The sequence below is a fragment of the Periophthalmus magnuspinnatus genome, chromosome 17 (genome assembly GCF_009829125.3).
Source record: "Periophthalmus magnuspinnatus isolate fPerMag1 chromosome 17, fPerMag1.2.pri, whole genome shotgun sequence".
Taxonomy (NCBI): Eukaryota; Metazoa; Chordata; class Actinopteri; order Gobiiformes; family Gobiidae; genus Periophthalmus; species Periophthalmus magnuspinnatus.
The window spans coordinates 26,099,866-26,122,596 of record NC_047142.1 but is presented as its reverse complement, the minus strand read 5'-3'; the positions used below and the strand labels follow the sequence as shown (position 1 = coordinate 26,122,596).

At 41.7% G+C, this 22,731-nt stretch overlaps 1 protein-coding gene across 1 annotated transcript in view; it reads left to right on the top strand.

Annotated features, from left to right (window-relative positions):
* The first annotated feature begins 7,348 nt into the window (after nucleotides 1–7,348).
* LOC117385701 (junctophilin-1-like) overlaps nucleotides 7,349–22,731 on the top strand; it is a 42,768-nt gene continuing 27,385 nt past the window's right edge. Inside the window, exon 1 of the mRNA XM_033983012.2 lies at nucleotides 7,349–7,973. Within this exon, the coding sequence (XP_033838903.1) occupies nucleotides 7,595–7,973 (379 nt within the window). The 5' untranslated portion in view covers nucleotides 7,349–7,594. The remainder of the gene's footprint in view (nucleotides 7,974–22,731) is intronic.

The window sequence follows — 22,731 nt, the reverse complement described above, 5'->3', positions numbered from 1 at the left end:
GGGCGCGAGGACAGTGCCCTGGGGCGCCCCCACACTACAGGTCATGAGATCAGACACGCAGTTCTTGGCTCTCACAAACTGGGGCCGGTTTGTGAGATAGTCCAGGATCCAGTCTGCCAGGTCACAGTCCACCCCGGCGGTCTCCAGCTTGTCCCTCAGGAACAGTGGCTGGATGGTGTTGAAAGTCAAAAAAGAGAATCCTCACAGTGCTACCCGGGTTCTCCAGGTGAGACAGTGAGCGGTGCAGCAGGTAGATGACGGCGTCCTCCACTCCGATGCCAGGCCGGTACGCAAACTGCAGCGGGTCCATCGCTGAGCTCACGATGGAGCGGAGGTGGCCAAGGACCAGTCTCTCCAGTGTCTTCATCAGGTGAGATGTTAGAGCCACCGGCCTGAAGCTGCTGAGCTCCTTGGCCTGTGGCGTCTTGGGCACCGGTACCACACAGGAGGTCTTCCAGAGTTGTGGTACCACCCTCAGCTTTAGGCTCATGTTGAAGACATGCTCCATAACTCTGCACAGTTCATCTGCACAGGACTTAAGGAGCCTGGAGCTGATGCCGACTGGTCCTGCTGCCTTCCTGGGTCTGATTTTCTTGAGCTCCAGTCTCACCTGGGCTGTAGAAAATGACAGTGGCAGGCTGGGGGGATGGGTGAGTCCATGTGTATTGGTGGACTGAAGAGCAGAGGAAGAGGTGTGAAGAGGTGCAGGAGTTCCCCATTGTCCAGCCGGGGAGGGGAGAGCAGGCAGCTGGGTGAGGGGAGGGGTGGGTGATTGATCAAATCTCAGGAAGTGAGAATTGAGGTTGTTCACCCACAGCAGGTCCCCCTCCGTCTGGGCAGGAGGTGCTTTGAAGCCTGAGATACTCTTTAGACTTCTCCACACCCCCTGGATGTTATTCTCCTGTAGCCGTTGCTCCATCCTTCTCTTATGGCTGGCTTGGCTTGTCCTGATTTTCCTCCTCAGCTTCTTCTGTACAGCCTTCAGCTCCTCCTTGGTCCCTGACCTAAAAACTCTCTTCTTCTCCTTCAGCAGAGCTTTTATGTCAGGGTTAATTCACGGCTTGTTGTTCAGAAAATACCGTACCATCTGGGATGGAACGATGTTTTCAAAACATAAGTTTATGTAGGCCGTGATGCAATCAGTCATTGCATTGATGTCCTCTCCATGTGGGTCACAGAGCTCTGTCCACACTGTGGTGTCAAAGAAGTCTCTCAGAGAATCCTCACTCTCAGCAGTCCACTTCTTCACCACACGGGACACCACAGGCTGTCTGTGCACAATGGGCTGGTACACAGGCTCAAGATGGAGAATGCTGTGGTCAGCTCTACCCAGGGAAGACAGTGGGGATGAAAAAGATGCATGGGGCTTGAACCCACAACTCTGAGATTAAGAGTCTCATGCTCTACCGACTGAGCTAGCCGGGCATTCTATTGATACTTATACCTGTATCGAAATCAATATTTTTTGCATTTCCCCACTGTTTAGCCTTTTTGAACAGACTAATGAGTCAAAGTGGAAATAGAAGAGCATTTTCTGGTTGTATGCTACACAAACATGTAACACATTATTTTATATCCCAGATAAATACATTTTTACAAAAGTGAATTTGATTTGTGACCTTTAATTCAATTTAAGATACATTTGTGGGCCTCCCAATGGATTTGAAAGCTAAATATAAGTATTGGCCAATATTGATTATTAGTCACAGCAACAAGCTAAACATCGGATATCGGCATTGGCTCAAACAATAATAATTTCATAAAAGTAATAATCCATATCAGCCCATCCCTAATAACTACAGAGCAGACAAGCACAATATGTCTCCTTTACAGAACAGATATTATGCAAAATTCATTTTTTTGAGTTTTTACTCATGTCATACTATTGTTTCTTCATCAAAAAAATACCTGGAGGTATATTTTTCATCCACGCATGTTTCATTAATCCATCAACCCAAAGTCATCTTCTCTGAGCTTCAAAAATGCTTTGTTTGCATTTTATCTGTTCAGCTGTCCTCCAGCTCCTCTGGTGGGACCCCAAGGTGTTCCCAGGCCAACCAAGAGACATTCCCTCAAGCATGTCCTTCCCCAGGGCCTCCTCCCAGTGGGACATACCCAAAACACCTCCCTAGGGAGGCGTCCAGGAGGCATCCTGATCAGATGCCCGAGTCTCAGCTGCTCCACTCCACATGGAGGAGCAGTGGCTCTACTCCAAGATCGAGCGCCCAGCCACCCTGCAGAGGAAACTCATTTTGGTCACTTGCATCTGTGATATTGTCCTTTCAGTCATTACCCAGAGCTCATGACCATAGGTGAGGGCATGAACGTAGATTGACCGGTAAATCGAGAGCTTCACCTTTCAACTCAGCTCCTTCTTTACCATGACAGTCTGATACAGCGAGCGCATCACTGCAGATGCTGTACTGATCCACCTGTCAATCTCAGGCTCCATCCTTCCCTGACTTGTGAACAAAACCCTAAGACACTTGAACTCCTCCACTTGAGATAAGGACTCACCATCCACCCGAAGAAGGCAAGTCACCTTGGTCAAGAACCATAGCTTCGGATTTGGAGGAGCTGGTTTTCATCCCAGCTGCGTCACACTCAGCTGCAAACTATGGGTGTACTCTTGGAGCACCCCCATAGGACAGCGCGAGGGACACAGCTGAATGTCTTCTCCAGATCCACAAAACACATGGTGGACTGGTTGGGTAAACTCCCATGAACCCTCGAGGAACCAATGGAGAGTACAGAGCTGGTCCAGTGTTCCACAACCGGGATGAAAACCACACTGCTCCTCCTGAATCCGAGGTTCAACTATTGGTCAGATTCTCCTCTCCAGTACCCTGGAATAGACCTTACCGGGAAGGCTGAGGAGTGTGATTCCCCCGTAATTGGAACACACCCTCCAGTCCCCCTTCTTAAAAAGGAGGACCACCTCGGTCTACCAGTCCACAGGCACTGTCCCTGACTGACACACAATGTTGCTGAGATGTGTCAGCTAAGACAGCTCCACAATATCCAGAGACTTAAGGTACTCAGGACGGATCTTGTCCACTCCCAGCGCCTTGCCATCGAGGAGCTTGCCAACCACCTTGGTGACTTCAGCCAGGGTGATGGACGAGTCCGCCTCCAGGTCCCCAGTCTCTGCTTCCTCCTTGGAAGACATGACGGTGGGATTGAGGAGATCCTCAAAGTATTCCTTCCAACGTCTGACAACATCCCCAGTCGAGGTCAACAGCCCTCCACTCTCACTGTAAACAATGTTGACTGAGGTTGTCCGATAGTCCTCCTCCATGGCCTCTCGACCTCCCCCAAACCCCAATTTTTGCCACTGTGACAGCACAAGCCACAGCATGCTTGGCGTGCAGGTTCTCGTCAGCTGTCTCAGGAGTCACACGAGCCAACAAGGCTCGATAGGACTCCTTCAGCCTGACGGCATCCCTTACTTCCAGTGTTCACCACCGGGTTTCGGAGGTTGCTGTTGCGACAAGCACAGCAGACAATACGACCATAGCTAAGAGCAGCGACATTGACAATAGAGGCGGAGAACATGGCCCCCTTGGAATCCATGTCCTCAGCCTCCCCCGGGATCAGGGAGAAGTTCTCCCGGAGATGTAAGTTGAAAACCCCCCTGACAGAGGGCTCCACCAGACGTTCCCAACAGACCCTCACAGTATGCTTGGGCCTGCCAGGTCTGTTCGGCTTCCTCCCCCGCCAGCGGATCCAACTTACCACCAGGTGGTGATCGGTTGATAACTCTGCCCCTTTCTTCACCCGAGTGTCCAAGACACGCGGCTGGAGGTCAGATGCCACGACAACAAAGTCGATCATTGACATCTGACCTAAGGTGTCCTGATGCCACGTGCACTGATGGACAGTGCTCGAACATGATGTTCATTATGGACAAACTGTGGCTAGTACAGAAGTCCAATAACAGGATACCACTTGGGTTCAGATCAGGGAGGCTGTTCTTCCCAACCACCCCCCTCCACGTGTCACTGTCGTTGCCCACGTGGGCGTTGAAGTCCCCCAGTAGAACAACGGTTGGTGCACTGTCTAGTGCCCCTCCCAGGGACTCCAAGAAGGCCAGGTACTCTGCACTGCTGTTCGGCCCGTAAGCAGACACAACAGTGAGAGTTCGGTCCCCAACTCTAAGACACAGGGACACAACTTTCTCGTTCACCAACAAGAGGCAGCTGAGCTGTGGGGCAATGAGCAAGCACACACCAGCTCGTGTCCTCTCCCTGCAGGCAATGCCAGAGAAATGGAGAGTCCAACCCCTCTCAAGGAGTTGGGTCCCAGAGCCCAATCTGGGTGTGGAGGTGAGACCAACTATATCTAGCCAGTGAGGCTCAATCTTTTGCAGAAACTCAAGCTTCTTCCCTCCTAGTGAAGTGACATTCCATATCCCCACAGCCAGTCTCCATGTCCAGAGATCCCGCCTTCGACAGCCACCCGGATCTTCATGCACCAGCCTTTTGTGGAACCTCCCATAGGTGGTGGGTCCACAGGAGGAGGGTCCCATGTCATCCCTTTGGGCTGAGTCCAACCAAGCCCCATGGGAAAAGGCCCGGCCACCAGGCGCTTGCTCGTGAGCACCCACACCAGCCCTGGCTCCAGGGTGTGGCTCTAGTAACGCCAGCCCAGGCAATGTAACTAGCCTTGATCTTTTGCTTGTCATGAAAGGCTTCTGAACCGCTTAGTCTGACCCGTCCTCTGGACCTGTTTACCATGGGTGACCCTACCAGGGGCATGAAGCCCCCAACAACATAGCTCCCAGGATCATTCGGGTGCTCAAACCTCTCCATCACATTAAGGCGGTTCAGGGAGGGGAGAATGCATGTCTTCTTTAATTAAGTCTTCTTAATATCAGGATTTAAAAATGTCATCAAGGATCAAGGTTATAATGGAGTATTTTAAAGAAGACATATTGTGCTTGTGTCTGCTAGTTATAACCCATGGCACTCATGGACCATCATGTTGTATTTTGGACATCATAATATTGGTCTAAAATGACTTAGTAAAAAAAATACTTGCATGACTTCCAGGATGGAAAATTGTGGAGCCCAGTGGTTGCTACATTGCCATAAATGTCATCACAACAAAGTTTTGGCCCCTCCTATGGATAGTTGTCAGTAGTAGTCAACTCGCACCTCCGGGAGAGCTTCTTCCATATCCTGGGGGAGGCTGGGGACATGGATTCTGAGTGGGCCATGTTCTCTGCCTCTATTGCCGGTAAGGTCCGCAGTGCTTGTCATGGTGGCAACCCCTGAACCTGTTGGTGGACACCAGAAGTAAGGTACACTGTCAGGCTGAAGAAGGAGTACCGGCGGTCCAAGGGTGCTGCAGCTTGTGCTGTCGCAGTGGCAAAAACTCGGATTTGGGAAGAGTTAGGGGAGGCCATGGAGGAGGAGTATCAGACGGCCTCAAATAAATTCTGGCAAACCGTCCGATGCCTCAGGAGGGGGAAGCACTGCTTCACCAACACTGTTTACAGTGCGGGCGGAGAGTTGCTGACCTCGACTGGGGATGTTGTCGGACGGTGGAGGGAATACTTTGAGGATCTCCTCAATCCCACCGTCACGTTTTCCGAGGAGGAAGCAGACACTGGGGACCCGGAGGCGGACTCGTCCATCACCTTGGCTGAAGTCACCAAGGTGGTTGGGAAGCTCCTCGGTGGCAAGGCGCTGGGTGTGGACAAGATCCGTCCTGAGTACCTTAAGTCTCTGGATGTTGTGGGGCTGTCTTGGCTGACACGTCTCTGCAACATCACATGGCGATCGGGGATGAGGGAAGTCTGGGAATCTCTGCTTAGACTGCTGCCCCCGGGGCCCTGCTCCGGATAAGTGAAGAAAATGGATGGATGTCTCATTTAAAATAAAATTAAAGGAAAATGTACAACCGCCATGACCCTGTGAAATTATTTTCAAAAATAACTTGGTCTAACTGAATTGTGTCCAGACAATCCTGTCTGTGTTCATTTGTTTTTGTCTTGATTTTTCTGTGTGTATCAAGATTGAGATTTCCACAGGGAACTAGTCATAACCAAACAGTCCCATCCAATGATGTATGTTGTATGAAGTTGGCTCTTTTCAGTCTTTTACATGTTTGTTTAAGACTAAATATCTAAGACTACAATGGGGAAATATCCTTTACATTTGACCATATCTCCAGTTCTTGGCCACCTAGGAGTACTGTGACCTGTGGAGTACCTAACTAGAGGACCAGGGGACCTAGGCTTTTAAGTAGCCTAATAAAATCAATCAACTCCATACCTGGTGAAAACATTATCTTTTTGACAGTTGACATAATTCTGACCTGCTACAGCTCAATTTTAGGCAGTCTATAAACACAAGTGTCGCTCCTACATAAACATATTGCTGTAGTTCACTAAAGCTACTAGCGCTCTGCACTATGTAATCGACAGGTGGCGCCGGTGCAGCGCACATAGCGGAGTGTCCTCTACGCCGCTGATGGGGAGCAACAACTGCGCTTTTACTACGCTCCGACTGACGCACATCAATCACACACTCCTGCGCGGTCCACCTCACGCTCCTGTGTTTACGCAAACGGCCTGAAGCAAGTCCAAAACGCGGGTTAGAGCTCAGCCTGTCTGAGCTTTTCACCGCGACCATTTCAGCCCCATAACTTCTAAAAATATCATCAGGTGTTACCGGGGAGCGTCAGCTGCGTCACAGCGCAGCGGCGCAGTGTTCCTGCCTTCAAAATAAAGCCCGTCCTTTATGCCAGCCTCATCATTTAGACCTCTTTAGAGTATGTCACTCTTTAGTGTATAAACTATGATTCAACTAGACCAGATCTGTTTTATGACGCCAAAACAATTCAAAGAAACGTAACAGGCCTGGACCTAAAGACTTAGACTAGATCAGAAAAAAATAAAAAAATAAAAGTAAAAATAAAAGTAAAAATAAAAATAAAAAATAAAAATAAATAAAAAAACAAATAAAAAAACAAAACAAATGAATTTTAAATCTGCTCCAAGTAGCTACATTTACTTGGGTAAATGTATGAGTAGGTTTTATTCACTGACACTTTCACTCCTTCTTGTGTAGGCCTACAGCCTTTCACAGTGTAAGTAGCCCACTTTTACTCGAGTAGAAAGTTTTGGTTAAACTTCTCACTGAGTAGCCTAAAGCCTTATACTGATGACATCAAAGTAGCCTACATGTTTTAAACACTGATTGGGCTCTGCAGAGTAGGCTCTAGAGTAGGCTTAAAGGCATTTGGATTGGCCCACTGCCTCTGTCTCTTTTACATGAGACTTTTACTCTGAAAGGCGGACTCGGACGCGCGCTCTCGTTGCTGTGCCGTTGCTGGAGCGCGGGGGTCGCTCTGACAGTGAGTGGGAGTCCCCCGCACACGCAGCAGCACACGCAGCGGCACACGCAGCAGCGGGGGAGCACAGTGCAGTCGTGGCGGCCGCCTCTCACATCCCTCTTGCCGCTTCAGTCTCCAGCGCTCTGCCCATGATCCCGGCCGCGCGCTCTCAGCGGCCCCTCACGGTTCATCCTCCCCCCGCCCGCAGACCTCACCTCACCCGCAGCCCACCGGCTCCTCACCTCCGAGTCTGATGACGGGCGGCCGCTTCGACTTTGACGATGGGGGCACGTACTGCGGAGGCTGGGAGGACGGCAAAGCCCACGGCCACGGCGTGTGCACGGGGCCCAAGGGTCAAGGGGAATACTCCGGCTCTTGGTCCAACGGTTTTGAGATAGTGGGCACTTACACCTGGCCCAGCGGGAACCAGTACCAGGGCTACTGGGCTCAGGGCAAGCGGCACGGGCTCGGCGTGGAGAACAAGGGCCGATGGATTTACCGGGGCGAGTGGACGCACGGCTACAAGGGGCGCTACGGAGTGCGCCAGAGCCTCAACACACCCGCCAGGTACGAGGGCACCTGGACCAACGGCCTACAGGACGGCTACGGCGTGGAGACGTACGGCGACGGCGGTAAGTCCCACAACTTTCTCATCACAGGCAAAGTGTGGAGCTGAAGACGAGCAGAGCGCGCGCAGCGGGACACCACTGCCTCTCCAGCCTAACTCCAGCCGTCTGATCGAGAATCATCATTTAAGTAGACCAGAATAGGGCTATTATAAAATGTAATAAGAGCAACATTTAATTAAAACAATAAATCATTGTTTACTTTGAGTCTCTTGGAAGCAAAGGCCCGCACTGTGCCAGACTTTTTGACCTTCTTACATTCTAATACAGCTCACCAGACCCGGGGTGGTGTTTGGTAGTTATGCATGATTACTCCACTAAACGCGCATTTAGTCAAAAGGCCCCCAAAGCTCAAAAGGCCCTTCTTCACTTCACCTACTGACGTCACAAGGTGCCCATGCACCTCCACATTTTCAATGCTCAATTCTCCTGCAATTCCACTGCAAAGCATGTCATATAGTGTTTTTATTACTTTACTTCGTCCAGTGCCGGCAAGTGAGTTTTGGGAGTGAGTTTTGTGTAAAATCAACTTTTGGGCTTTCACCACGTTATAAGACACGACACATGTTATAAGACACATGTTATAAGACACATGTTATAAGACACAACACATGTTATAAGACACAACACATGTTATAAGACACAACACATGTTATAAGACACAACACATGTTATAAGACACATGTTATAAGACACATGTTATAAGACACATGTTATAAGACACATGTTATAAGACACAACACATGTTATAAGACACAACACATGTTATAAGACACAACACATGTTATAAGACACATGTTATAAGATGCGACACATGTTATAAGACAACACGTGTTATAAGACACAACACATGTTATCAGACACATGTTATAAGACACAACACATGTTATAAGACACAACACATGTTATAAGACACAACACGTGTTATAAGACACATGTTATAAGACACATGTTATAAGACACATGTTATAAGACACAACACATGTTATAAGACACAACACATGTTATAAGACACAACACATGTTATAAGACACATGTTATAAGATGCGACACATGTTATAAGACAACACGTGTTATAAGACACAACACATGTTATCAGACACATGTTATAAGACACAACACATGTTATAAGACACAACACATGTTATAAGACACAACACGTGTTATAAGACACATGTTATAAGACACAACACATGTTATAAGACACAACACATGTTATAAGACACAACACGTGTTATAAGACACAACACGTGTTATAAGACACATGTTATAAGACACAACACATGTTATAAGACACAACACATGTTATAAGATGCATGTTATAAGACACAACACATGTTATAAGACACAACACATGTTATAAGACATGACACATGTTATAAGACACAACACATGTTATAGACACAACACATGTTATAAGACACGACACATGTTATAAGACACAACACATGTTATAAGACACATGTTATAAGACACAACACATGTTATAAGACACAACACATGTTATAAGACACGACACATGTTATAAGACACATGTTATAAGACACATGTTATAAGACGCGACACATGTTATAAAACACAACACGTGTTATAAGACACATGTTATAAGACACAACACATGTTATCAGACACATGTTATAAGACGCGACACATGTTATAAGACACGACACATGTTATAAGACACAACACATGTTATAAGACACATGTTATAAGGCACAACACATGTTATAAGACACATGTTATAAGACACAACACATGTTATAAGACATGACACATGTTATAAGACGCGACACATGTTATAAGACACGACACACGTTGTAAGATAGGACACATGTTATAAGACACGATACATGTTATAAGACACGATACATGTTATAAGATACGATACATGTTAAAAGGCACGACACATGTTTTAAGATACGATACATGTTATAAGACATGACACATGTTATAAGACACAATACATAAGACATACATACGAGGAAATGTCGGTACTAATTGCAATCGATGTAATTTGGTCATTTCTGTTCCATTGCAACAAATGTCCAGTGCTTACCTGAAGGAAGGACATGCAGGGTGTAGCAGATCTCAGAGTTTCTAATGCTGTGGGCTGATGATGACCTGATGAGGCGTGACCTGATGTTTGCCTTGATAATTTAGTTCTGTAAGTGTCTGAGGGATGTATTTATGTGCTGAACTTGCTGAATGTTATAAATATGTGTAATGATTCCATTGAGTTTGAATAATTATTAATAATCAATAGTAATTATTGGTGCTGTTTGGATATGTTGAAAATATAATCTGATCCATATGAGCGAGGGCACAGAAGCAGGGCTGGACTGGTCATCAGGCGCACGGGAGTCACTGACCTGTGCGCAACACCAAGAGGCCCGCTCTTCATCATCTTTCCCTGTATACGCTCTACCAGGAGATGACCGCGGCCCCACGCACATGTGGCCCCACGCACATGTGGGGCTGATGTGGGAGCACCAACCTCTGTCCCGAGGTGCAACCCCTGTCCCACAGCGTGCTCAGAGCGGCAGCGTGCACAGAGCTGCTGCTGGTCTTGAGCGTGCATTGAAATCTCTAATCTAAAGGCATTCTACAGTCTTCAGTCTTCACGGTAGTTGTTGTTTTATGATAGACCACATATTTGTGTTGTTCTGGGTATTTTATCTCATTTTCACGCAGTGCGATCAGAGCGTTTACCGAGCGTTTACGTTTCTTACGTGACCCCTGCAAAGGAGCAAAAGGTATTATCTTTAAAAGTGACATAAAACATGAGTTCAGACGTCCTGACACAAGTTCAATTCAATTCATTTTATTTTTGTAACGCCCAAAATCACAACAACAGTTGTCTCGAAGGGCGTTACACACAAGTGTGTGTGTAACGCCCTTCACCCACAAGTGTGTGAAGCCTGTGGAGTTTAGGGGCCACTTCAGACCACTGCTGTCCACTGCTGTACTGTGACCATGGGTGAGTACAACAAGTACACTCATGGTCCTACAAGGGGACGTGTTAAACTTATTTATTTTATATTAGTTGATTTAATTTCTACCAATCATCAAAATTTTAAAACAAAAAACAAACAAACAAACAAACAAGCATTTATTTACAATTAATAACACTGGCTTATTGCATTAGCATCTGTGTAACAAGTACAGATCAATAAAAACAGGCCAGCAATCTGACAAAAATCTGTTTTGGATCAAATCACCTCAGTTATAATCAAATTATACCCAAATATAGCATTGGTAAGCTTAGCCTATAATATCAACTGGCATTTTTAAAAAGCCTTGTTATTTTTAATTAATTAATTATTATTATTTTTTTTTTTTATCACCACAATCAGGGGGTCGGTCCAGACCAAAAAGTCCAGGGCTGATTTCTTCTCCCAGTCCAGCCCTGACACTGAAGGTGTGCTCTGCAGAATGTTTTTAGCAGTGTTTGTGATGTGCTGCTCTGGTGCTGTTTGCTGTGAGGTGCGCTCCGACACATCTGCTGTGGGGTGTGCTCTGACCCCCTCCACACCTGCTACAGACAAACTTAGACACCTGTCTCACAGGCTTATGTTAGACTGCATGTTCACATGCACACTCACATGCACCCTCACATGCACGCTCACATGTACACGCATGTACGCTCACATGCACCCTCGCATGCACGCTCACATGTACACGCATGTACGCTCACATGCACCCTCACATGCACGCTCACATGTACACGCATGTACGCTCACATGCACCCTCACATGCACTCTCACATGCACACTAACATGCATGTTCACATGCACACTCACATGCATGCTCACATGTACGCTCACACTCACATGTATGCTCACATTCATGTTCACTTGCACTCACATGTACGCTCACATGAATGTTCACATGCACATGTACGCTCACATGTACACTCACACTCACGGTCCAGCGCAGAGGCCCAGAGGTGAAATAAATGCAGGAAAAGCTTCAGTCCAGTTGATGTGCCCAGGTGCTCTGCACTTATCCAGAACCTGTTGTTGCTGTTTGTTATTAGGTTGGGACATTTTGCTGTAACGGGCCATTAAAAGGACTTAAGTTTAGGAACAGGGTTATAAATAACTTTATGGTTAAGGTTAGGATTAGGAAATGATCATGGTTATGAACAGGGTTAGTCGACAGTACCCCTGGATCCAACTCTCTAGCACTAACTTACACAACAATACATTGTAATGACGTAATATGACATTAAACTACTAAATATAGTGCTAACATTAAAAAAAAAAAAGTCAAACACTGAATAAATTCAGATAAATACAAGTATATCTTTTTAGACAAACTATTTTTTTATAGGGAGAGTTGTTGATTTGTCCTGTTTACTATAGCTTTATGCACATATCATAGCACCATAAACTCAGAATTACTAGACGTCTTTTGCTCAACTCCGCCATATGATTAAAAAGTGGAATTCAGGTACAATTTAAATTTTATTTACTAAAGCCGCACTCTGCAATAAAGGATTTTGCCACCCCTTGCGACCACGGGGGTACACTCCTCCGCGAAGATCATGCCTCTCGTCCCCGTTGACATCACCCATCCCCCCAAAATCAGCGTCTATGTAATACTACTCCATTCATTCCAATGAGAGCATTTATGAGATTTTCACACCTGCACAGTTGGAAATAGAGGTATGTCCTCATTGGCTTTTTTGTTCAGTATGATGTGTGGAAGATGTGTACCAAATTTCAGTGGTCTATGACAAACACATCTTTTTTCAACCCACTTAAACAAAACACATGTATTTCTATGAGAAATGTTGGATGTTGCCATGGCAACACGGTTAAAAATAGAGGTAAGTCATCATTGGCTTTTTTGTTCAGGATGGTAATATGGATGTCCATGCCAAATTTCAATGGTCTTTGACAAACAAAATTTTGTGGCCCCGTTCAAATTTTCAAGAGGGCGCTGTAGAGCAGTTTTATATCAAAGCTGTACATCATCTACATCGTTGTGTTCAGGTCTTCAATGGCACAAATGTTTAATTGGGTCCGACTCAATTTGACACCACCTGTGAGAAAAACACGCTTTTTTATGCTTTTCAAAATTCCCACTGATTTGTGGATTAGCCACACCCACATTTTAGAATGAGTCAAAAATAAAAAAAATCTAAACAGTAATATTTAATTGTGCATGGGTCTAAATGATTTTGACCAATTTTCAAGCATTTTGAAAGAAATTCCAAGGTGGAGATATGAAATCTAAGAGAAGTACAATTTTGCAAAAATGGGGTTCTGCCCAATATGGCCGACTTGTGTTCAGGATGGGGTCATAATAGAGTTTTTACTTGTTATGACATGGGCTATTTTTAGGCAAAGCTGCATCTTTTTTATGTTTAAAAAGGTTTGGAGGTTTGCATAATGTATTTTGACTTTTTAAGGGGGCACCATGGAGACATTTTTCATCTTTTTCAGTTGTGCTTTTTGATGACTGGATTAGTGTAGAGCAACAGCAAAGTCCAGTACTCTGAATAACATGTATTTCAATACCACATTTCTTATGTTCCCACAGAAACAGGTTTGCAGATAGAGATATGTCCTCATTGGCTTTTTTGATCAGTATGTCAAGGAGAGTGTGTGTGCCAAATTTCAATTGTCTAAGAGAAATTGAATTGGAGTTGATTGGGGGGCACTGCCAAGTTTTTTTTTTTTTGTGTGTGCATTTCAAAAATAAAAATTTTCACTACTATTGAATGTATGGGTAAAATAAAATTTAATAAAAATAAACAATTTTGTTAATTCTCAGGAGGTCAAAAATGGCCTCAATCTGACCGTAATAATAATAATCATGGACTTTTTCTTCTACCCATTATTCTTTTTACTAAACCACAAAAGCTAGAGTGATGTGACTTTCTCACATCACAAATAAGACCCCTTTTAATGTTTTTAAGTCCACGACATATACATTTTTATACATGAATTTTTGAAAATAAATTAAAGAGAGCCAATTTGTCAAATAGCACCTTGATTTACATATCATGGCGTTCAGCTCTCATAGACACTCACTATTGGCTTTTTTCCAAACAAAAAATGTGCGAAAGAGAATGTTTTTTTGTTTTTTTTTTCATTTTCCAAAGATTGCAATTTTGTTGAAAATTCACCACGCCCAGACCCAAAGTCATTTTCAAAATGTAACTGATCATATTTAACTCTGCATGTGTTTAGTGTGTTTTGGGCATATTTGTGATGAAAATTGAGCGAGGAGATGTAAATGTGAGGGTGTGCACTTTTGTCATTCCCAGGTTTGATCCAATATGGCTGACTTCCTGTTCCTGTTTAGGGACGGGGCCATAATATAATTTTTGTCATGTCCTGATGTCCGTTTTGGTGCAAGTTTCAGATTTTTACCTTGACTTTTTTCCATGAAAATCAAAACTTGAGGGGGTGCTACCAAGTCGTCTCTCATTATTTTTCCTCTGTGTCTTTGGTCACAATTAACGTGATTTGATTACATTCACTCTGCAGGTGTGTGCGCTCTCACAGAATGTAGTAGGTGGCTGGCCTGAGCATACAAAAGTGGGGTGTAGTATTAGGTGATGATGGGTGGTTTGATGTTGGAAACGTGGTGATCTATTCTCCTTAAAGTTCCTACTCACAAAATCATAAGTCATAAGCAGAAGCTAAAAGAGGGGGTATTATGCAAAACTGACTTTTTTAGCTTCTATCGTGCTATAATGTTGTTCCCTCATCAAAAACATGCTTTAAAAGGTTTAAGATGTCATTAATGCATGTGTAATTAATCTGATGATCTCTCCCTGGTCCTCAGCCTGGCCGTATTACAGTAAGCAGTACCATCCTGTACAAGGCTCCGCCCATGAGCCCACGTCACCCATGCTCCTGCACAGCCAGTTTTCATAATACACAAGCACAATTTAAAAAAAAAAACAAAAAACAATGCACTAACTTCACAAACCTGATGTGCAGTAGTTTCATTAGAGGGATGCATGCCAATTGTGTTGCGATAGTGCTCTGAAGGGGAAGGGACTTAGCATGGAGAGTGTACTTAAAGCATTCAAAACAAAACTGAAACTTTAGATTAGTACCCCTTTAAAGTGAGCACACTGGTTCACACTGGTCCTTTTGACATGATATATTGATCTGAGTGACCAGTGACCATGTAGTGAACCAGTATTTGAAGTGTGAAAACAACCAGGAAATGCAGATACATTTGTATTTTCTTTGTGTCCTTAAAGGTGTTACCTTAAAATGTGCACATGAGCTGTACAAGTTATGCATCCTAAACGGTGCAGAGGTTAGAGTTACTCCATCTCCGACCGCAACAGAATGTCACTGTGGCTAAGACACATCCACATCCACATTCTGGTGAGTGATGCTGGGGAGGGGCCAGATTGGCAGCCTCACTTCTGCAGGGCAGCTGTGGCTGCACAAGTCTTTACCACCAATGGGTGTGGATTGAATGATTCAGCCACAGAATAGCACCCGAAGACCCATCTCCACATCTTCTATGTCCATGGTCCCCCACACACAGCCTGGAGACTTGAGCAGGTGACACTGTAACCATTAAGTCCAACTCCCAACTACTTCCCTCCATATGAGAAAAATCCAGAATTCCCAGAGAACAGGTATCAATACACCTGAGGCATTTGGACTTCCAACATATCCTTTCTGTTAGTACCTACTTTATGGAGCCAAGACAGGGTCAAATATATTTAATATTAAATAGAATAAAGTACTCCAGGCTTCTCTGACTTGCCCCTTGCAATCATTGAATCCCCAGTGTCATCTTCAAATATCTCTTTCCTATAGTTTTAGACTTGTCCTTGGTTTTAGCCCATGGGCGTATATATTACACCATTCTGAGTGTTTGCTGAGTAGTACAGCTGCACATTACACATTTCTCTCATGTGACAGCTTCCATTCTCCCTTTAAACTGTTTCTTCTCTGAAGATATTTCCAAAAGTGACCATGTCCGTCCAAACTGTTCTGTTTTCTGTGATGGCCTCCAGCCATATGATCTTTGTAAATTGTAGAAAAGTATTTTGTTGTTTATTGTCTTTAAATAGCTTTTGTGTTAAAACATAAGTACATGAGAATGGAGAGGTCAGAGGTCAGTTTGTTCTGTTGAAACCTGGTCCAAATGCACATGGTCCTGCCCTTTCATTGGTCAGTCCAGACATTACAAATCAAATACTGTTTGTTTCGCTGGAAGAGTCAATAGATAATGAGTTGGGATTTAATTACCACCATTGTGCAGAAAATGCAGAATTATTATACCAGAAATAGAAGTACTTTGGAATACATAGATATGTGTCTATGATAGTTAAGTGACGCCATAACCATCTGTATTGTACTTATATTTCCAACCACCTAAACTTTAAACCTGATCATACATGGTTCATTTCATACCCAGATCATGTACAATCTTCTTCAGAAGCCTCGAGCAGTGCTGTAATAGTGTTGGCTGTGTTTAAGTTTGTGATTTGTATCTGCTCTGTGCGGTCCTCGAGGATCTTTCAACAAAAAAAGAAATGTTGTTCCAAAAGTGAACAATGTAAACACCTGTTTGGCAATGTCTTCCTTTTGGTCCACGTATTATTGTGTCCTTAAGGAAGACACTTTACCCACATTGCCTAGTATAAATGCGGTGTGTGAGTGAGTAGCTGCACTGTTACCTCAATTTTCAAAAATACTTGAAAAATTATTTATAAATAGGCTGGACTCCTTCCTGAACAAATATAATGTACTCAATGAGCACCAGTATGGCTTTAAGAACAACTGTTCCACATCCTTAGCTGTGATGGAGCTTGTTGAACATGTTGCAACAGCAGTTGATCAGAAACTTAATACAGTGGGTGTCTTCATTGATTTACGTAAGGCATTCAACACTATTGACCATGCTTTATTGCTGGGAAAATGTGAACAGTATGGCATACGAGGTGTTACACTTCAGTGGTTAAAGAGTTATTTAAGTAATAGACTTCATTATGTACACATTAATAATACACAATCTCAATTTGAAACTGTAAAATGTGGTCTTCCTCAAGGTTAAGTTTTGGAACCAAAATTATTCGTACTATACTTAAATGATATTTTTACAATATCCGCTATGTTGACATTTATAATGTTTGTTGATGATACAAATGTTTTTTGTTCTGGAAAGAATATGGATGAATTATTGCAAACAGTAGAGGAAGAATTAGCTGTGATAAAAAAGTGGTTTAACTATAATAAGTTAAATGAAAACAAAACTAAATTTATGATCTTTTCTGGTAATTATACTTAAATGGAGTAGAAATTGAAAGAGTCTATGAAACCAAATTCTTAGGTGTGATCTTAGATAATAAACTTAGTTGGAAACCGCATATCGAGTATATTAGAAACAAAATAGCTAAATCTGTTGGGATATTATTTAAAACAAAGATTTAATAAATGTAAAAGGCTTGTATATTATATACTCCTCTTTGGTTATGCCTTATTTATCATACTGTTCAGAAATATGGGAAAATGCAAACAAAACTAACATAGACATGATAATTAAATTACAAAAAAGAGATATTAGACTCATTAATAAAGCAGGATATCGTGAACCAACAAACAAACTCTTCATTCAAACAAATACCTTAAAATGTATGTATATTATATATATATAAAAATATTGGAAATAATGTACAGAGCATTAAATAAAAGTCTTCACTCTGGTATTCAGAAATTATTTAAGTTAAGGGAGGGTAAATATAATTTAAGTGGTCTGTTTATTTTTGAATGTGCTAAAGACAGAGCTAATGTAAAATCCAGGTGTGTTTCTGTTACGGGTGTGAAACTGGAATGGCCTAAATGATCATTTCAAATTATGTACTTCTCTGGTGAGCTTCAAGCGAATTTTAAAACAGAAGATTATAAATGATTATTGTATCAATTCTGTATAAAAAAGTAAAAAAGTAGTAAGTTTATATTGTTAGATAAGATTTATTTGTAATCATGAACTGTACGTGCTATCTATGTTTATGTGTATGCATGTAGATGCATATGTATATATCTTTTTTTTTTTTTTTTTCAGGTAAAGGTGATTCTCTAGACATATGTCAAGAAGAACAGGATAGGCAAATATAAGCCTTAGCTTCTGCCTATTCCTTTTTTGGTTATTTATTTGATTGTGGATTTGATTCTACCAATTTTGTAAATTTACCAAAATAAACCATTCATTCATTCAGTAGCTGATGGCACAGATTGGCAACCTTGCTTTAATCAGTCTAGCCCAGGGCAGCTGTGGCTACAATATGAGTTTACCATCACCAAGTCTGGAGTGAATAAAGGCTAAAAAGGCTTCAGCGAGTTTGTAAAGTGCACCGCTACAAGTGTAAGGCATTATTATTATTATTATTATTATTATTATTATTATTATTATTATTATTATTATTATTATTATTATTATTATGTGACACATCCTCAGCATTCATCTGTGATTCCCCGAGTCTTCTGCTATTGTTAATAAACAATTTGATCATTATGAATTAAGTATTTCTCCATGCTTTATTAGACCAAAGTCTATTTATAAATAGGCCTGTCGCAGTAACACATTTTGAAGTGAATATTGCTGAAGAAGACGTAGACACTAAACGATAATATTGAAACTAAATTATGTGACTGACACAAAAACCCTTAAGCACAATCATGCACAAAAATATTCTAAATGTAACATGGTTAAAAACACAATCTGCATTAAATAAACAGCAGGATGATTTAGTAGTTGTTTTGTGTCTATAATGAGTCATAGAAGTCATTTATTCAACCATCTGCAGCTCAAATCTTATCACAACACAGAAAAATAACTAAATATCCCCCGTATACAAAGAAATTGTACACACAACAAATATTGAGCCCCCCCAAAAAATTTAATCCCAGCTATTATTTGTTGAACAATAAGTCAATATAAATATCATGAGAGGCTTTCTCATAAAGTCTTACCTCTTTATAACATGAATCACAAAACACCACATATAAATCTGTACTTCCTAAGGCACGTTAAAGGAGATGTAATATTTTGTAAAATTGGCTTTTGAATATTCATAACAATGTTCCAATGTTCCATAACAACAGTGTTCCTCCATCCTTAGTGTATTTTGATTCCTCCATGTTTTTATGAGTACTGCTGTATTGTCCTGCATTTGATACTTGAGAGCTTAGAAAATGTTTGTTACTATGTTTAATTATTTGAAAGATTCATAGATGTAGGGTTAAAAAATGTCATAGCCATTTTTCACATGTCATTGTTACTGTGATTTCCTCTGTAGTTTTGAACAGGAAGTCCGTGGACGTCCTGCTCCTATTATTAAGATGTTTTAGATCAATATGTTCATATTATTAAGCTGTTTTTAGATTAATATTTCAGCTTACAATAATCAAAAATGTAAAATAATCAATGTATATTGTAGTTTAATATAGGGCTGCAACTAACAGTTATTTAGCTAATCGATTCATCTAGCGATTACTCCTTCAATTAATCAGATTTATTTGTTTATTTAAGGATCCATCTCTGCAAGTGCAAAGACTTCCTGGAGTCCATTTTTCAAAATAAAAGCATTACACATTGACCGTACATTAACACTGAAGCACACAGTGAGTCGTCCATACAACGATAGAACCAAAGTACAGCCAGTCTTTCTTTGACTCTGATCAGTCTGTAATAGCATTAACATTAGCTATAAATGGGCAGCTGAAATATTTATTGTCATCTTAGTAACCATATTATTTATATGAGTCTTCCATGTCAGAGATTGGTATAGTGTGATGCCCAAAAGTTGATTAAAACTGAAGTGAAGCTGCTCAACAACCTCCTGGTGGAATATATTTACAGACAAAATAATGCTTTCATTAAAACACAAAAGTCATAAAACCTCTTCTCTCAGCTCATGTTTTAGAGCCTATTTAAGTCAGTTAATGATTATTCAATAGTTGACAACTATTTCAGTAATTGATTAGTTGTTATTAATCAATGAACTTAAATTAATGAACTTATTGCAGCCCTAGTTTAAAACTAATACCTGAGCATAATATGTCTCTTTAATAGTATTTATAATTTCAGTTGTTTTACACATCATTGTAATGGTCCATGTTGTTTCCATAATCATAAAGCAGCCCTGGAAATGAGTCTTAAACATGAAACAAAGTTAACATATGCTCCAAGGGGATCTTAATGCTTTAGTAAAAGAAAGATTCAAATCTGTCAACTAGACAAAATGTTATACGAGTGAGGACATTTTGCTGCTCATCCAAGATGTTTCTTCAGTTCTGGTCAGATTACTGCTGGACACTGCCTTATATCTGTCTGAAGAGAGGAGCTAATGACACTGAAACTAACACACCTGTTTGTTTACAGTTTCTGTTTGTAGGTTAGATCTAACTTAACTACAATAAGTGTGCACTGTGCCCGAGTCGAGTCATACTTAGCATAATTGTTCATGCCTCTAATGGGTGCCCTCACACCTGAGGATCCTGGCTAGCCCTTGATTTAGGTCTGAGGATGGAGTTATAAATAGGAGAATGATGATGTCTAAGGCCCCCATTCCTGTTTAAAGGATTGTCTTTTCTAAGAAAAATTTCTTCTTTTACTCCCCTCTCAAACCATTTCTTTTTTTATAATATAATATCACTGCACTCTTCACTATACTGAATAGAGTAGACACATTACTTTGTTATGGCTCGGGGTTTTGTCCTTTGGGTGAACCAGTTTCTGTCTTAAAGTGTTTGTAGATTTGAAATACACCGAAAATTCTCTGAAGTTTTTCAGACACACCCGCTGTGTAAGGAATAGTTGCACCTTTCCTTCAAGATTCAGATTCCCTGTTGTCCTGTTTTTAGCTCTCTTAGATCTACTGAAGGCCCATTGTGGATTTCCAAGTATGACTCAGGCACAGTGCACACTTAGTGTAGCTCATTAGGCCTGGCCCACAAACAGAAACTGTAAACAAACAGGTGTGTTAGTTTCAGTGTATTTAGCTCCTCCCTTCAGAGAGATATAAGGCAGTGTCCAGCTGTAATCTGACCAGAACTGAAGAAGTGGCTTGGATGAGCAGCCAAACATCTTCACTTCTACAATTCTTTTGTCCAGTTGACAGATATGAATTTTTCTTTTGTATTGATCAGACCTGGACGGCTGAGGGATTATACAGATATGTTACTATTTTGCTTAAAATGTTGCACTGTATGGCATTATCTTCAGACTTTTGGAGAGGTGACCCAGCTCACTGTGATGCTATGTTCACACTTGTTCATGTTGAGTCCTGGTTTGAGCTTAATTTAGTCTGAATGGTTGATCTGGTTTGGTCCTGTTCATGCCTGGTCTAGTCCAGTTCCGAAATTAGCCCCAGTTTAGCCCCACTTTTGATGTGGTCTATGTGTACTTAAGAATACAGGTTTTTCAAGTTATTTTGGGGCATAATTGAAGAATAAGATAAATACAAGCTAATTGTAAAACCAAACTTACAAGGTAATGTTGTTTTCAAGTTAAAGTAATATATCCATATCTCCATGGAGACAAACAGGTGGTGGAGCCCCTCACTGAAACATTTACATTAGTTTATTCTGCATTTAAGAGTCTTAAAGCTGGGGTATCTCAGTTTCACAACATGAAAGGCGAAAGTAGGTAAATCTGTTCAACTTGCTCCTATCTCTCGCAAACAGAATTAACAAAGCTATGAAAGAGTCATACAGTTAACATGCGACATATATGTACATGTACTTCATACTAACACTTGAGTATATAGTGTGTTTAATTGTGCTATTTATTTAGTGCAACTTCAGTTGTATTTAAAGCTATTATGTAGCATTTCTTGAGGATGGGTCACCACTATCCTTTCCTGAGTTATTGCTGTGCCTGAAATGTCTCTAGTTTGGCCTTAAACTTATTTACTGCTCAAAAACATGCATTCTACCAGTGTCGCCTCTTCACAGATCTGACATGTGACTTGGCCCAGTCCTGTCTTCTTCTTGTCTGCATGAAGGTAATGCCACACAGGGGAACATTCAAGGTAAAACAATAACAACTCCATGGAGACCACCAGGTGGCAGATACTCCCACATGCTTGTGTCCACATATGTTAAATATTTAAAAGGATGATATTAAAAAATACAACTTCACTAACCTGATGCAGTAGATTCATTACTGGAGTACAGGCTATTTGTGTTGTGATGTCACTCTGAAGGGGGAGTGACTTAGCACAAGATGGAAAAATAAACAAACTTATTTAACGTGTTAATACATTGATTTCAGTGATGGGATTTAAAAAAAATACAAGGTAACATGGTGATCTAAATATGTAAAGTGTTAGCAATGAATGCCCCAGAGAAGTGTAACTCTCCCCCTTTAATAGACTCGACCGTACAGTTTATGGTAATGACTGCAACACAAGCATATTTTAAAGCTGTTATTGATATTAAGTATGCTAATAAAATATGTACATTAGGGGTGTACAAAAATATCGAAATATCAATATATTGTATCATTTAATTTAATAATACAATATCGATATCGTGGGCTGCTGAATGGATTTTTTTTTTTCTATATTTTACCAAATTATTCTGTCATAGTCCTGTTGTTCATGCAATACATTTGACATTTGATTCACTGTTTTGATTATTAAAATAGGTTTCTTTTATATTAACTTTGCGCAGATGGCGGTTTAACAAACTGGTTTATCGCAGTCATGATTTAGTCAACACGTTGTGATCCTTCAGAGCCGTTAAACCGCACATGTCGCTGTTTAAATGTA